At 40.9% G+C, this 16,392-nt stretch overlaps 2 protein-coding genes across 4 annotated transcripts in view; both read right to left on the bottom strand.

The window, feature by feature from the left end:
* Window positions 1-1,657: 1,657 nt before the first annotated feature.
* Window positions 1,658-5,755, bottom strand: LOC311038402 (zymogen granule membrane protein 16-like). 2 transcript variants are annotated; one of them, XM_084047910.1, is made up of 6 exons: window positions 5,609-5,755; window positions 4,833-4,914; window positions 3,608-3,734; window positions 2,895-3,033; window positions 1,805-1,960; window positions 1,658-1,774 (listed from the first exon to the last, which is right to left on the bottom strand). In XM_084047910.1, exons 2-6 carry the CDS (start codon window positions 4,891-4,893, stop codon window positions 1,760-1,762), a joined length of 498 nt encoding a protein of 165 aa, XP_083904036.1. In that variant the 5' UTR covers window positions 4,894-4,914; window positions 5,609-5,755; the 3' UTR covers window positions 1,658-1,759. The 2 variants fall into 2 exon arrangements, with proteins under 2 accessions (XP_083904036.1, XP_083904035.1); XM_084047909.1 differs by having other exon boundaries at window positions 1,658-1,960; window positions 5,609-5,753.
* The window catches only part of LOC311038413 (zymogen granule membrane protein 16-like), a 28,953-nt gene continuing 14,218 nt past the window's right edge, over window positions 1,658-16,392 (bottom strand). For both annotated transcript variants that reach the window (XM_084047929.1, XM_084047930.1), the window contains exons 4-6: window positions 12,497-12,635; window positions 11,123-11,318; window positions 1,658-1,764 (exon numbers count right to left, since the gene is read on the bottom strand). In XM_084047929.1, coding sequence (XP_083904055.1) covers window positions 11,139-11,318; window positions 12,497-12,635 — 319 coding nt within the window. In that variant the 3' untranslated portion in view covers window positions 1,658-1,764; window positions 11,123-11,138. The remainder of the gene's footprint in view (window positions 1,765-11,122; window positions 11,319-12,496; window positions 12,636-16,392) is intronic.

The following is a 16,392-nucleotide window of genomic DNA, read 5'->3' as shown; positions in this document are numbered from 1 at the left end:
AAACCACTTGTACTGTACCTGGATTTCACAGAAGAAATACACTAGCAAATAGTCAGACGGCATGACATGGTAAACGATAGAGTATAACAATAAACATAGTCCACGTGCATTTCACAATTAACAAACAGCAGTTTTTCCTGTCTAGATCTAGTTTTCTGATAGAGAGAGAGAGAGATAGAGAGAGAGAGAGAGAGAGAGAGAGAGAGAGAGAGAGAGAGAGAGAGAGAGAGAGAGAGAGAGAGAGAGTTAAAGAAACAGATATACAGTTGTGTCCTCATCTTGGACACTCATTAGTGCATTTTTTTGGCAGGTTGGAAGTGATGAAAACAAAACAAACAAAGAAATATCAAAAAATACTAACTCCCTTTGATCAACCTAATATGGTTTGTGATGCAAAGTGAGGTAAATATAAAAAACTAAAGTACAAAGTATGCCGTGCGATGCGACACGTTGTGAGCTTGTAGATCGGCTATTTTCAAATAGCCTAGGTATAAAATAGGGCTAAAGTGGTTAATGTATGTTTTATAATAATTGATATAATTATTAATTGTAGTGGAGTAAAAGTACAGTACAGAGTAGAAGTAAAAGTACTAAAAATTGGAAATACTCCATTAGAGTAAAGCTACCTCAAAATTGTACTTAAGTACAGTACTTGAGTAAATGTACTTAGTTACTTTACACCACTTATTACAACAACAATACAGAAATGCTCCCTGTCTGTATTCCTCACTGCATGTATTTCAGTGACGTTTCTCAGTTCTTGTCAGGCAACAACAGAGCAAAGCTTTAATGTATTTAACATTTTACCAACAGGTATCAAGTTTAAACCCTTTGATTAACTTAAACAATGGCGTCCAATCATGTGACTTCGATGGCTTGTCGTAGACATTTGTAGATATGAATTTCAAAAAATACTTCACCAGCTAATTAACACTAGGTAACACAATCCTGGTCGCTATACATGTCTTTATGAAAACTTTTACTAAGTTACTAAAACCAAGTGTAAAGTCGTGTCAAATCCCCATTGACTTCAATGGAATGAAAATTATTTTGCATAGTTCCATTAATGAGAACTGCAGCGTTTTTATTACCTCCGCATTGGCTTCATTTCCAAGACCGAAGCCTTCATGCCGCCTGGCAAGAGAGGCTGCTATGAAACCAACAAGATTCCCTTGCATGAGCATTTGGTAAATGTTATTAATGGGTTGGTTTGGAAGTAGACGTATATAGAGTATATATGTATACACAACTACTTTGGGTCAATTTAAACCTACATTTTGGTTACTGGTTGTGAGCTTGTCTGCTATTTTCAAATAGCCAATGTACTGTACAGAATAAAGGGTTAAACTGAGGACCATCTCAAGGACCCCTGGGGGTCCCCAAACCCCACTTTGACTGCACTGTTCACTCGCTACAGAGAAGCAGTTAGCACACCAGAAAGCGGCATAGTTCTGCTTTCTGGTGTGCTAACTGGTTAAATCAGTGTTTCTCAGCTCGGCTCCCTATTCAATATCCAGGTCCCTTGTTTTTGGAAACAAGGTGAATCGAAAACAAGAAGATTCACACATCAAATAGCTCCCTTTTAAAAAGATTTTTAATTTGCAAAAGTGGTAAACATAACATAACAAGATTAGAGTCAGTTTTTGTTTTGTTTGCACTATGAGAAATGTTATGCCAGGAGACTGAAAACGAGAGAATGAAAATGGGTGATTAATCAACACCAAGGTTAAATGAGACGAGTTGATGTGGATGGTTTGATTCAGTCATTCAACATCTAGTGCTTCTTGGAGTCAGAGCCAATCACGCCCCAGTGAGCTCCGATGGCGGTTATTGTTGAACCACTGAAGCGTCCACTGATCATCAGCAGTTCAGCGTCAGGGTGATGTGGGTAGAAGTTGAAGGAATAGCCAGTGGGCTGGCCAGCTGTCAAGAAGCGGCCCATGTTGGTCACAAATATCACCTGCAACAGGAATCAACGGTTCAATGACAATTTGGTTATTACATTTTTAATTTCTAAAATCTACTAGTCATAAAAACCAGACCAGATATGAATACGTAACTTAGAATATACAGTAGCTCCAATCGGAACCTCTCCCTCCGCTGTATAGCTCTGAGGTGAGGTTCCACGCTTGTCAGTGCCGTTTGAGCAGGACATTTTCGAATATTTTCCACTTCACATGTTTCTTACCCCTTTCTGCACATCGTATCCAAAAAGTAAAGGTTTTCTGAAATGCTCTCACATGTTTTAAGTTCTAGCGCGCAATAAATCTATCCAACGTTAAATAGCTTCTCTCCTAAATGTTTTTAAGACATACCCGGACGTTGCGCCTGCAGAGGCAACATTACTGATTCCTCTACTGGTCAAATGTTCAATTGCATCTTCTAATGCATAATATTATGGAACCGGCTGAGGAGAGAAGCTATTTAAACACTTTTTTTTCCAAATCGTTGGATAGATTTTATTGCATGCTAAAAGTTAAAACATCTGAAAGCATTTCAGAAAACCTTTACTTTTTGGATACGATGTGCAGAAAGGGGTAAGAAAAATGTTCTGCTCAAACGGCACCGTAGGACCTCATCTCGGAGCTACATAGCAGGGAGAGGTTTTAATGGGGCTAAATATGCAGATGTATCTAGTGTTGGGGAAGCTGTTTTGATAACATCAATTATTTCACTTTGGAAGAAGTTGAACTACAGCAATCCACCCTCAAGGGAAATAGTGTGACGATAAACTAAAGCCACTTAGATAGTAGTTAATAGTAGTATTTTGTGAAAGGAAAAGAGCTAGTTAGTGTCATGAAATTGATTGGGTAGGTTTATTCATAGCAATGTGTTTGGACTGTACACACAGTGTGAGTGGTATTGATAGATGTAGTAACTGATGTAGTTCTGACCTGATAGATGTAGTTGCTGGTGTGATATTTCCCAGAGATCTGAACGATGGTCTCCCCATCACGCAGCTCCATCTCTATTGTGGTGCCAGATTTTACGCCGACTATTGGACTCCAGATGCCATCAAACTGAAACTGAATCCTAGAGGTGTGTGTGTATGTGTGTGTGTGTGTGTGTGTGTGTGTGTGTGTGTGTGTGTGTGTGTGTGTGTGTGTGTGTGTGTGTGTGTGTGTGTATGTGTGTGTGTGTGTGTGTGTGTGTGTGTGTGTGTGTGTGTGTGTGTGTGTTGAGAGAGATTAAGAGATAAGATAATTTACAACTTGTCTAGACTCTACTTCCGTGTGAGTCACTCATCTTCATAACTTTGTGTTGTCTTTGTTCCTGATCAACATACCACGAAACCTAATGGAACTTTAGTGCTCATTCTTATCTATATACAGTATATATATATATATATCTTCTAACTAACAACCTGTTAGTCTGGGTATTGCCTAATTTACTGGATGTCATGCAGAAAATAGCAGAACTACAGAAATGTATTGCAGTGTGTTGTGAGCTTGTGAACGGCACCGGCTACTCTCCAGCGAACCCAATTGTGTTCACTGGGACGCCTTGCCAAGCTGGAGGACTGTTCAGCGTTCTGTCTGCTAAATGCCTACATCGTCTCAATACATACATAATTTGTTTCTACTATTGACAAGTGAACTGTACATACCCATGGATGTAGGCGGCATGGGCCTCCCAGACCCTGATGGCTGTGATGTGTCCCTCCCCCTTGGTCTGGTAGGAGGTACCTGTCCCTTTACCCACTGCTAGAGAGTAGCTGTATGTCCCGTTGGTTGCTGGAGAAACAAAGTGAGAGAGAGAGAGAGCGAGAGAGAGAGAGAGAGAGAGAGAGAGAGAGAGAGAGAGAGAGAGAGATTGATATTAACATCCACCAGTCACCGACATACCTGTCATATTTTGATGTAAGAGCCATTTGACTTGTTTTCTATTTGATGACGGCCAAGGTTGCCAAGGTATTCATCCAGGTCTGAAATCAAGGGCAGGTGTTGCTGATAAAATGGGGCATTTGTATAGCGCTTTACATAGATTGTGCATTACATTCACATTCATACACCGATGGCAGAGGAAACCATGCAAGGCACCAACCTGCTCATCGGGAGCAATTAGGGGTTCAGTGTCTTGCTCAAGGACACTCCGACACTAACTCTGACCCGGGATCGAACTGGGAACCTTGCGGTTTCCAGTTCACTCTACCCCGGACACTCTACCCCTGAGCCACTTATTTTGGTGTCTAAAGTCCTGTACTTCTGGCACTACTGGTTGTCGACGGCCAGGGTTGCTTCGACGTACTAAAAAGACTGTAGTCCAAACCGTCCGTAAAGTTAATAAATAAACGCTTTATTCTTAGTAGCTTTCGTGCCAATCACTCCAGCATACAAATAATTAATACAATTAAACTAACAGTTAAACGTATGGTGGCTAAATCAACAGCCCTCTTAAACACAGTCAAAATAACTGTTTACCTCCCATCAGCAACAACTGCCCTTGATTTCAGACCTGGTTAAATACCTTGGCAACCTTGGCCTTGACGGCGCCGTGCGGTGACGATATGCGTACATTACATTTACACACATATATATCTGTATTGTGTTTTACATGATTCTTTTTTTTTTTTCATTTCTGTTTTGACAGTAAGTGCACATGTATGCCATGTCAATAAAGCTAGTTTGACTTTGAATTTATAATAGATTATTATAAATATTTGTCTAGGATTTAATTAATTGCACTCTCTCTCTCTCTCTCTCACACACACACACACACACACACACACACACACACACACACACACACACACACACACACACACACACACACACACACACACACACACACACACACACACACACACACACACACACACAGTTACTACTCACGTTTGGCCCATGCTGAAGACAGCAACACAATCACAATCACAGTCAGTGGACCCAGAGCCATGCTGTTGCTGAGTTAATGACACTGGAAAAAGAAGATAAAATTATCCAGTTATTAACACATTACATTTTCACTATATATAGTGCATACACACAAGAGGCTGTGGTATATTGTGATTATATCGATTGTTTCGATTGTAACAAGGTTGCACGCAATTAACAAGATTTAACCTAAATTTGAACCAAAACCTCTCAAACTCTCTGTGTTGACAGTCATGTAGTGTATATATGTGACTCTGAATATTTGGAATGGATATAGAAAACTAAAAATATTTTTTTCCTATAATATAGGAAAAAAAGTATAGTGCATTACCTTAAAATCAGTTTACAGTTAAATCTGTCTGATTTCACTCAAATGTGTCACAAATATTCTAATTCTAAATATTCTAAAATGTACACTATACAATACAGTCAGTCAATGTACAAAGAGTATGTATCCACTGAGATAGTCAGATAGTCAGTAAAACATGTCACATCAATGTATTTCAGTGTTTGTCCACTGTAAGAACACAATGCAGTTATGAAACATCAATGCAAATGTAATTTATAGCAGCCAAGCTGAGAAGAGGTCTCTTGCAAACAAACTAATAAGCGCAAGCACACACACATGTACGTGTGTGTGTGGGTTGTATACCTTGCTTGTTAATGTCATGTGAATAAACAGCTGTGACTATTACATTTTATTCTATTGTATTCTATATTGTTCCCTGCATGCTTACCTGTCTGCAGCCAGTCTGTGAAAATTCAAAGTCAGTCCTGTGACCTCAGTTTGTGCTGTAACTGATCCTACCAGAAATCACTTGTCTTTATATATGCTATGTTATGTGCTGACATTTCCTGGTAGGCGTTTAAAAGACAAGGGGTATTTCTCATAAGGAAGAAACAGGACTGTTTTTTTTAACAGACCTGTTTTTAACAGAGCTGGTTTCAAATGTCAAGATGGCAATGAATTACTGCTGTGGTGCATAGCCTGGTCGATAAAATATGTAAAACTGGCAGAAAAAGACTTGCTCGCTGCATAAACTACTGTATGAAGGAAGTCTTCCTTTAAAGTTTATGCGTGAGTGAGTCTTTTTCTGCCATGCGGTTTTCCTTTATGTTTTTGAGACACATCAAAATATGTAGTCATAGCTGTAATTAAAGTGTTTTATGATGACAGCATTACATGCCCAGTAAAACCCTGTTAATGTGTTAATTGAGGATGATACGATATTGACATGACACTGACATGATACTAACCACAGTACTGACCATGACTTGATTGAATACTTTCAGTGGTGGACAGTAACGGAGTAAATGTACATAAGTACAGATTCTGAGGATCTGTACTTTTTTTTATACGTATTTTACTTGAGTACATTTCCAAGACACATATTTAGCTTTTATTCAAGTACATTTCTTGGATACTGTTCACATGATACTGTCCACGATACTGACATGATACTATTGCAAAGAAAGGTCGCACAGCTCGTAGCCACGATGCAATTTATTTTATTTTACCAACGTTTTGACAATAAAAGGTCTTCAGGGTATGACAGGCAAAGAAGGACTGCTTTTATTAAGCAAAAAATGTAAACATCACAATTAAATTTATAATACTTTGTCTAAAAGGTCCGTCCAAAAAAGTCCTTGCGGTCTTGTTTCCAATTTCCATTGAGGTCCTTGGTATTCAGTTCATAGCCAATGAAGGCCATGGCCGCCGTTTTCCCACAGTTTGGCCTTCTGTCCTTCAAATGATCTGCCCTGAGGCCACAGTGGCCTTGATGCCCCATCCACACTGCCCTCAGCTGATTTAACAGTTTCATTCCTGTAGTCTTCACAGACATGAACCATTCAGGACATGAACCGTTTGTGGTCCGAGAAGGACATAAGCAACTGAACCATGGGCCCTTGCAAGAGCGTAGATTGCTAAAAAGGATGATTAAAAATAGTTACATCATGGTCCTCTGCCATGATACTGACCACGATACTGCCACGATGCTGACACGATACTGACATCATACAACATCTAGAACTTCTTTTTGGAGTCAGAGCCGTTCACGCCCCAGTGAGCTCCGATGGAGGTTATTCCGCTGCCGTTGTGGCGTCCGCTGATGAACAGCAGTTTAGCGTCAGGGTGCTTTGGGCAGAAGTTGAAGGAATAGCCACTGGGCTGGCCTACTGATACGAAGCGGCCCCCATTGATCACAAATTGCAACTGCAAAAGAAACACAAATTAAAGGGTTAACTCAGTATATTGAACTGGTGTAGGCTCCAGTGCTGTGAACCAGTATATTCATTTTATTTTAACATAATTTTTGTTGAAGAATTGTCACAGCTTTACCGAAAAGGATAAACAGTGATAAAGAAACTCTTCAGGTTTTCTAAAAAAAAAAAAAAAAACGCACAAGACAAACACAAACCCTCCCACCCAACCCTCTCGTGAATCAGTATATTCATGAAGTTAATATGACTTTGGCTTTGCTTTTAAAATTCCCCTGTAAACCACCGGTAAGGTTACAGTATGTCAAGCAGTACATTTCCCAGAACAAAGGAACAGAGGACAGGTTTTTCGAAAGACAATGTGTCCTGGTTTCTTTGGAATGTGTTACTTGGAATGGACAGACTGGATAGGCTGGTTAACTACAGACAATAGCCATTGATTTGCAATGGTTTGCACTCTTGACCCAAAGATTGAGCCAGGTGTGAGAGGCCAGCGTAATAGTCCAGCACAAACAACGTTTGTATTCACTTTCATAAAATATGGAGGCTTTTGGATAAAGTGAAATAAGAGTGGACCTTTCGGTCCGCACGTTGCTTTACTGTGTCCTCTACCCTGAATTACACACACACACACACACACACACACACACACACACACACACACACACACACACACACACACAGCTATGTGCGTGCGTGCGTGTGTGCAATGACGTTTTTTTAATTTTGCATCACATCCTTATTCCTATCTTTCTCTCCATCTCAAAGTGTGACAGATTGGTCTTAGTGGAATGACAGGTGTGTCATACTGGTGGAACAGATACTACTGATAAACTTCCGTACAGGTAAATGGTATGGTATCCCGTTTCGGTGTTACACCCACACACACATTTGATAGCTTTATTTGTGTTCACATTTAACAATACATTCTTGAACACAAACAATAGTTAAGGCACAAGTTTGGCAATCTCAACAACTTAAGTTTTCCGTCTCGGTTCACGCATCATACAGGAAGCATCGCCTCCTCCATACAGGTATCTATTATAAGCCAATTATTTGCCAATTACCCCAACATTAACAACATTTAACCAACGCCTTCGCTCTTGGCCTGGGCATTCCTGCAATCTCAGGCCTCTCACAATGTGTGTGGACATTACAGTGACTTCCAAATGTAAACTCTGACAGATTGTCATCTTGAGACTTTATTATACAGTTTTAATTAGACGTCTAATACACGTTAACAACATCAGACATTATTAATGAGCTCACAACAAGCTTGTAGATCTGCTTCTTCAATAGTCAAACGATAAAACAGGACTTAAGTCGTGGTTGATGGCATTCTGTGCCTCTCACCATGATCATTTCCATTGGCTCCCACTAACAGGCTGGGCACACACACACACACACACACACACACACACACACACACACACACACACACACACACACACACACACACACACACACACACACACACACACACACACACACACACACACACACACACACACACACACACACACACACACACACACACACACACACGACTGAACAAGGTACCCAGAAAGGTACGGGTTCAGAATGAACAGAACCAGAGGCTGATGTATCAAATGTGTCAAGTTTATTCAAACAGTTGGTATAAAAAATAGTCAGGTTAAAATACAGAAAGGAAGAAAGCGGTTAGTATTACTGGGAGTTCTGCAAAAGGGACTAAACTCAAGAGGCAAAGGAGCAATAAGGGTAAGGGCTTCCGGGCCTTCTTGGGCCTCTAAACTAAATATACCGAAATTAAACAAATCAAATCCAAATAATGCAAAACCAAAAGCAAATAAAGTAAATAAGCAAATCAAAACAATACAAATACGCAAAACCAAAATCATGCAATGCTACTTAATGGCCCAGTATAGCTCTGTCCTCAGTCAACCCTATTGCACACAGTCCAATAGCAAAAACCTAGCCCCTTTCGGGACCCCGTTTACCTTTTTTGTATTTGGGAAGACGGTAACCAGGGTCCCTTGACGCTCAAAGCACTCTCTCTCATATTCGCGGGTACCACTGTGTCGTCTCGGGCTAATAGCTCGTCGCTTGGAAGTTGCAGAGATTTCTCAAAGGTACCAAAAAGAGCAATACTAAACCGCGGTTAATCTGCATTAATGCGCTCGGATCGGCGCTGCCGTTTAACATTTTTAATCATTTAGTAAAGCTAAATTTCCTCTCTCAAACAATGCTCCACTTCCCATGTCCCGCCTCCCCGCGGTGACTGACAAGCTGCGCGTCCTACGCATACCTCTATGGTCCTACGGTACTGCCTCTGATTGGCGAGCTCCTACATGCTTGCATGACAATCACAACGCGGGGAGGCGGGACATGGGAAGTGGAGCAGAGTGTGAGAGAGGAAATTTAGCTTTACTAAATGATTAAAAATGTTAAACGGCAGCGCCGATCCGAGCGCATTAATGCAGATTAACCGCGGTTTAGTATTGCTCTTTTTGGTACCTTTGAGAAATCTCTGCAACTTCCAAGCGACGAGCTATTAGCCCGAGACGAGACAGTGGTACCCGCGAATATGAGAGAGAGTGCTTTGAGCGTCAAGGGACCCTGGTTACCGTCTTCCCAAATACAAAAAAGGTAAACAGGGTCCCGAAAGGGGCTAGCAAAAACCCAGTCTAAATAGTATACTGTATATGGCACGGTGGGACAATAGTTCAGCTCCTACAAAAAAATCAAATAATAAACCATTAGACCAACCCTCCAACAATTCATCCCAGACATTAGGCCCCTATAGCAAGATGACAAAATACAGCAAAATAACAAACATACCCAATGAGTCAATATATGCTCATGGCTCCCATTGATATAGGCCTGCACAGCCACAGGGTACTGCTGCTCAAAGGACCTGGAGGCTTCTGGAAATACAGATATATATTAGTATAATTAACAACAGGCCTAATATTGTCAGCCTATCTAAACTCTTATACAGTATATATACTATTGCTACAATGAGTTATAAAAATTAAAACCTTGTCATTTGTTTCAGATAGTCTTACCGAGAATTAGTCTGTACCCCTCATGCCTCCAGGTCTCTCTCACAAACACTCAAGCCAGGCTTCTGGCTAGACAGGAGGCCACAAACCTGGCCACCCCTCTTTATGCACTTTCCTTAAAGGGCCAGTGGTACATATAAAAGTGCAATATATCAGCTACCTACTTTCTTAAACAGATGAGACAAATAGGAAAATCAAATAAGCAAGAGCTAAAACAAATAAGTGTTTCAAATAAACAAGATCCAATAAAACAAGAGCTCGGACAAATAATTGACAACAGGTAGGCAAGGCTATGAGGAAGGGTCAGGGTAGTGTTTCCTGAAGAGATGGGTTTTCAGCCTGCAGCAAAAGATGGGCAGTGACTGTCCTGACATCAGTGGGGGGTTCATTCCACTTCATTCTAACATTATAATATTTTTTCCAAATAAGAAATTGAATTATTTGGCTGCTCAAATCGGCAAAAAGCATATCTTATGCTCCGTACCGTTAACTGCAACGCCCTTTAGATCCTCATTTTGTCTCACTGCTTGACAACACATTGTAGCATGGAATGTTTTCATGGTTTTCACATTGGACGACATAGTGTAGCATGGCGTTTAAAAAAAAAAAGTTTTTTACATTGGATGACATAATGTAGTGTAGCATGATGCTACACTACATTATGTCATCCAATGTAAAAGCATCGCATTTTTTAATGTTTTTTATATTGGACAACATAGTCCAACATAACATGCCATTTCTTTTTAAAATGTCTTTAACAAAAACATAGAAACAGAAAGATACACACATCAAACATGTCCCGCTGAAAATATGTTTAATTTTAAAAAGTAACAATAACAAGGGAACCATCACAGTCAGAATGTTTTAAAGTTCGCACATAATATGAACATGGAACAGTCTTGTAAATGAAAACTAGAGAAACTTGAAAATGGGTGTTGTGATGAATAAGTTAAATGAGACAAGTTGATGTGGACGGTTTGATTCAGTGATTCAACATCTAGGACTACTTCTTGGAGTCAGAGCAAATCACGCCCCAGTGAGCTCCGATGGAGGTTATTGAACCACTGTAGCGTCCACTGACCAACAGCAGTTGAGCGTCAGGGTGATCTGGGTAGAAGTTGAAGGAATAGCCAGTGGGCTGACCAGCTGTCAAGATGCGCCCCCTGTTGGTCACAAATTGCACCTGCAAAAGAAACAGGAATTAAAGGGTTAACTCAGTATATTGAACTGGTGTAGGCTCCAGTGCTGTGAACCAGTATATTCATGAAGTTAATTTGACTTTGGTTTTGCTTTTAAATTCCTCTGTAAACCACCGGAAGGTTATTACGTCAAGCAGCAGATTTCCCAGAAGGGAGAAAGTGAGGACAGGTTGTCGACAGACAAACTGAGCTGCTTTCTTTGGAATGTGTCGGAATGGACAGACTGGAGTGGATTGGTTATTTAATTCTAAAATCTACCAGGCATAAAAACTTAACAGATATGAATATCTTTGCTGTCGGGCAGAAACCTCTTAACTTTTTGTATTTTCCCGAAAATTAATGACCATACTACAGCGTCACACAAAAGCATCAAAAGTAGCAGTTCTGCCAGCTTGAAACGCGCTTTGAGCTTGTAGATCTGCTATATTTGCTGCTTTTGAATTTGAATCCTGAAAAATAATAGTTTTGGACATATGAGGTTTCCACCTGACAGAGACGATATATTACGTATACCATGCAAACAGAAACAATCATAATAGGCTACACAGTTTCTGTGACATAATCATAAACTTTAAAATTACCATCATATACACTTCATTGCTGTTTCTTTGTATTTTTTTCTTGTGTTGGGGAAGCTATTTTGAAAACTAGTTACAGTACATCACATTAGAAGAAGTTGAAATACAGCAAATTACCTTCATGGGAAATAAATAGTAGTTTGTTAAGTATTTTGTGACAAAGGAAAAGAGCTAGTCAGTGTCATGAAATAGATTGGGTAGGGTTACCCATAGCAATGTGTTTGGACTGTACACTACACAGTGTGAGTGGCATTGATAGATGTAGTGACTGATGTTGTTCTGCTCTGATAGATGTAGTGACTGATGTTAGCCTGGCTCCAGCCCCTGAGATCGCTAGCCTTGAATTCAGGGTCTGGTGACACTGTAGAAGGCGGGATATTCTCGTTTGCAAAACTAAACAACCCAATCGGGATCGCGATAATCCCACTTTGGCCACGCCCCAATCTCAGAAAACGGCTGCACTGAGAGGGCTTTCAGACTGAATAGTGGAGTCAAACAAAATGAATATTCAGGCTGAGTGTCAGGCTATAGCTAGACTGATGTGGTTCTGCTCTGATAGATGTAGTAACTGATGTAGTTCTGACCTGATAGATGTAGTTTCTGGTATTCCATTTCCCAGAAACCTGAACAATGGCCTCCCCATCACGCAGCTCCATCTCTATTGCGGTGCCAGAGGTACGGCCGACTCGCGCACTCCAGATGCCATCAAACTGAAACTGCAACCTGGATGTGTGTATGAGAGAGAGAGTTGCAGTTCAGGTTCAGAGCAAACATGACAACATTGAGTTGTATGAATGTGACAAGTTTTATTGCAACTTAAGCAGTGGCGTCAGTTCAGCAAAAGCTAGGGTATGGCAGCATGCACGCGCGCGCGAAATTTTTGTGCGGTTCTGGGCGGGTTGGGTTCGTTTTTTTCCAGTTTTTGGTTACTTTATTTCGGTTTTAGGGTTAGGATTCGGGTTAGGTTAGGGTTATGTTATTTAATTCTTATTTTTGCCTGATTTTCCCGATTTATTATCAAAAAAGTACTTCTTTTTTTTTCTCCCCTGGAGCCAGGGTATGGCAGCTGCAATAGCCTGCCATACTGTAGGAACCGATTTTTAAGTTTAGTATGCTGACATAAAGTAATTGGGTTAATGTGTATTCATTTTGTTAATGTGTTCATTTAATTTGATATATGAGTATATTCATTTTAATATGTGTGTGTAGGTAGGACTTGGGAGTGAGGAATGGCGAGGTGTCAAGTTTGCAATACTGTGTGGTCATGTTATGGCTACATGGGCTATGTGAGTTACGGTGTTGACCATTCCACAGGGTCTGTTATCTCCTCTCTGTTCTCCACTCTCCAAGTCCCCTGTTGGTACTTAACCTGACAGGGAGAGAATACTCTGATATGGATTACTTTTTGTACTTATTACTTTGGGTACTTTCTAAGTACCGCCCTGTCTATGTGATACTTTGAGTACTTTGTGGGCCGACCCTAATGTCTTGTGTTGTAATAAAGCTTGTGTGAGTCGGTGGGCAGACCAGTTGTGATTAGACTTCGGTCAGCACATCTCCTTGTCCGGCAAGTCAAATACTGAGATCTCAAAGTTGTCCGCGTGTGTTTATTCAAATGTGTAATCTGAGCCTAAGGTGTTTGTAAAATGATAAAGCAATCTATCATTTCACTGGTCCTATTCGAGCACGGATGTCAGAGCTGTTCCAAGAAGAGTAAGAAGGAAGACGACGCCGGGAAAGACTGCAAGCAGCCAGGACTCGGTAGCCCGGATCCTGCAAAAAATCCTGGAGCGTTGAATTCGGGTCCAGGCCGGCGTTCATCTCGTCTGACATCTTCTCTTCAAGGAACGGCCGACGGCATTTGAACCTGATTACACACCTATAAACATACACGTAAGTTGATCCTTGTGTGGATCATTCTTGAATATTACTCAAGTGTAATGTTGACAAATGTGCCTAACATGTGGTTAGGATAAGGGTCCTTGTGTGGACACTTTGGTGGTTAATATTATTTGTGTATGATATTGACAAGTGTGGATATTTCTGAAGAGTTATATTCACTGTTGCTGTGTTTTAGAAGCAACTGAGTGGCTTATAGTTTTCTGCAAAGTGTATACTGTAGTGTGTATGAAATCACAGATATTGACAGACGTGCGTCATCACTATGTGTATCCAAAACGCGATCTGAGTGAGTTATCCGGGTCTAACGATTTTCTCTCCGCGGTCATCACTATGTGAGTGAGCCGTGAGCACTTTTCTGGATCTGATCATCTAGAATAACCCACAAAGTACTCTTGGGTGTTCGATGAGAAATCCGTTGGAACGTGGTGAAACTGAATGTGTTTATATGTCTTGTGCTTAATATTACTGAAGTGTGATATTAAGATGTTATTAATGAATGTGTGTCGCCAGTATACAGCAGTGCATATAGCCCTCGAATTTTCTGCAATTGTGTACTGAGAAAAGAATGAGGTAAGTAAAAGTCACGGTGATTGGAAAGGCCCAAGGTCTCACAATTCCCTCTGGAAAACACTATTGGTAGTGTTTTTTTTAGAGCAGCCCCGTGGGCTGGTGAATTTTGGGAAGTGTTTGTCACGGAAATTGCAAGTCCAGGTCTTGCAAAATCCCTCTGGAAGACACTAAAAGGTAGTGGTTTTCCAGGGCATGTCACGTGGACATGGTGAATTAAGGGTGTGATACATTGTCCAGTATACAGTGGTGCAGTAAATAAACCCTCGCAATACACTTAGTTACGATAAGAACAAGATATTTATAGTGGTTAAATAATTTCTACACATTGAACTGAACATCATAATAACCACACATAATTCAGGTTTCACCCACATAATAGTAAATTGGCCATTGATATATGAAGACATAAGAGGAAGGAGTCTCAAGTGGAGACATGAGGTGAGATTCTACATCTGGTATTGTCTATATGTGGTTTCTTATAGACTTGTGTACCTAAATATAGCAAGCAGGTTAGATCTGTGTGACTACCTGAACGATTCTGTGTGAATCATTATAGGAATCAGGTTAGATCTGTGTGACTACCTGAGGCAGGTGAGATCTGTGTGACTACCTGAAAGATTCTGTGTGATTCTGTGTGAATCAGGTTAGCTACCTGAAAGAGTCTGTGTGAAACATTATGTGAAAGGTGTGAGAGTCTGTGTGAACTACCTGAAGTACTGAAATATAGGAAAGATTCTGTGTGAATCATTATAGTGTAAATGTGAGAGTGAAGTACAGTTTGATTGTGTGGGGCCCCCATTGAGTATTGTGTGTTTCTGTGTAGATGCCTGTGAGTGAGTATGAGTGAATGAGTGAATGAGTAAAATCCCTGAGAGTAAAAGTACTTTTTGTGGTCTGTGTGAATGCCCCAGTACAAGCAGAGAGAGAGATAGAGAAGTGTGTGTGTGTGACACTGTGTGTGTGTGTGTGTGTGTGTGTGTGTGTGTGTGTGTGTGTGTGTGTGTGTGTGTGTGTGTGTGTGTGTGTGTGTGACACTGTGTGTGTGTGTGTGTGTGTGTGTGTGTGTGTGTGTGTGTGTGTGTGTGTGTGTGTGTGTGTGTGTGTGTGTGTGTGTGTGTGTGTGTGTGTGTGTGTGTGACACACTGTGTGGGACTGTGTGTGTGTGTGTGTCTGTGTCGGTGTCTGTGCCTGTGGCTGTGTGTGTGTGTGGGGATGTGAGATTGTGTGTGTGTGTGTGCGTGCTGTGTGTGTGCGCGTGCTGTGTGTGTGTGTGTGTGTGTGCACGTGCGTGTGTGCATGCTGTGTGTGTGCACGTGTGTGTGTGTGCGTGCTATGTGTGCGTGCTATGTGTGCGTGCGTGTGTGTGTGTGCCGGTGGTAGTGAAGCGGCCCGGCTGTGTAACGTGAGAGAGAAGCAGTGACTAGGTTTTTTACCATAGTAATGCTACTGTTAAATTGCCCCTTGTTGTTTTTTTAAACAAGAAACAAGAAGTGTCTACATAGTTAAGTAAGCCTTGCCCAGCAACAGTATGAGGCCCATAGGGGAGGAGCCTATCTCCTGTTTCCTTAGTGTGAGCGAGGTTTGATGTACAAGTACCCCCCCCTGGACACATGATGTTAAAGATGTTTTTATGATTTCGGTTCTGCACTAAATTAAGGCCTTTAGGTGTTTACTCTAGACGCCTCGATCAAGGTAGCACAGGCCGTCACTTAATGGTTATTAAGTACATTGTTACAGTACCTCAGTTGAGTATCACATGTTACTGTGTAGCCCAAGGTTTGTGTGCGGTTTTCTGGATCATCATGGATGTGGCCAATGAAGCTGCAGATTCATTGACCACTCCATTATGCCTGGAGTAGCTCACAAGCTTTGGGAAGATAAGGGAGCAGTTTTATTAAAACTATATTCAATCAATTTTTGTTTTTGATTATCATAGGTCTAAAATAGAGTAAATGACAGGCCAAGATAGTTCTATTTTTGGAAATGACATGTGTGTCTTAACTAGCTG

Source organism: Gymnoscopelus microlampas (assembly GCF_963454915.1).
Source record: "Gymnoscopelus microlampas genome assembly, chromosome: 3".
NCBI lineage: Eukaryota > Metazoa > Chordata > Actinopteri > Myctophiformes > Myctophidae > Gymnoscopelus > Gymnoscopelus microlampas.
This window is presented reverse-complemented; position numbering and strand designations above follow the sequence as displayed.

Excerpts from the sequence above, each read along its gene's own strand:
- LOC311038402 (XM_084047909.1), bottom strand. The coding sequence starts at position 4,893 with ATGGCTCTGGGTCCACTGACTGTGATTGTGATTGTGTTGCTGTCTTCA. Across the intron at positions 3,735-4,832 it reads GTCTTCAGCATGGGCCAAAC|CAACCAACGGGACATACAGC; the intron begins GTGAGTAGTAAC and ends TTGTTTCTCCAG. Across the intron at positions 3,034-3,607 it reads CATGCCGCCTACATCCATGG|GATTCAGTTTCAGTTTGATG; the intron begins GTATGTACAGTT and ends ACACACCTCTAG.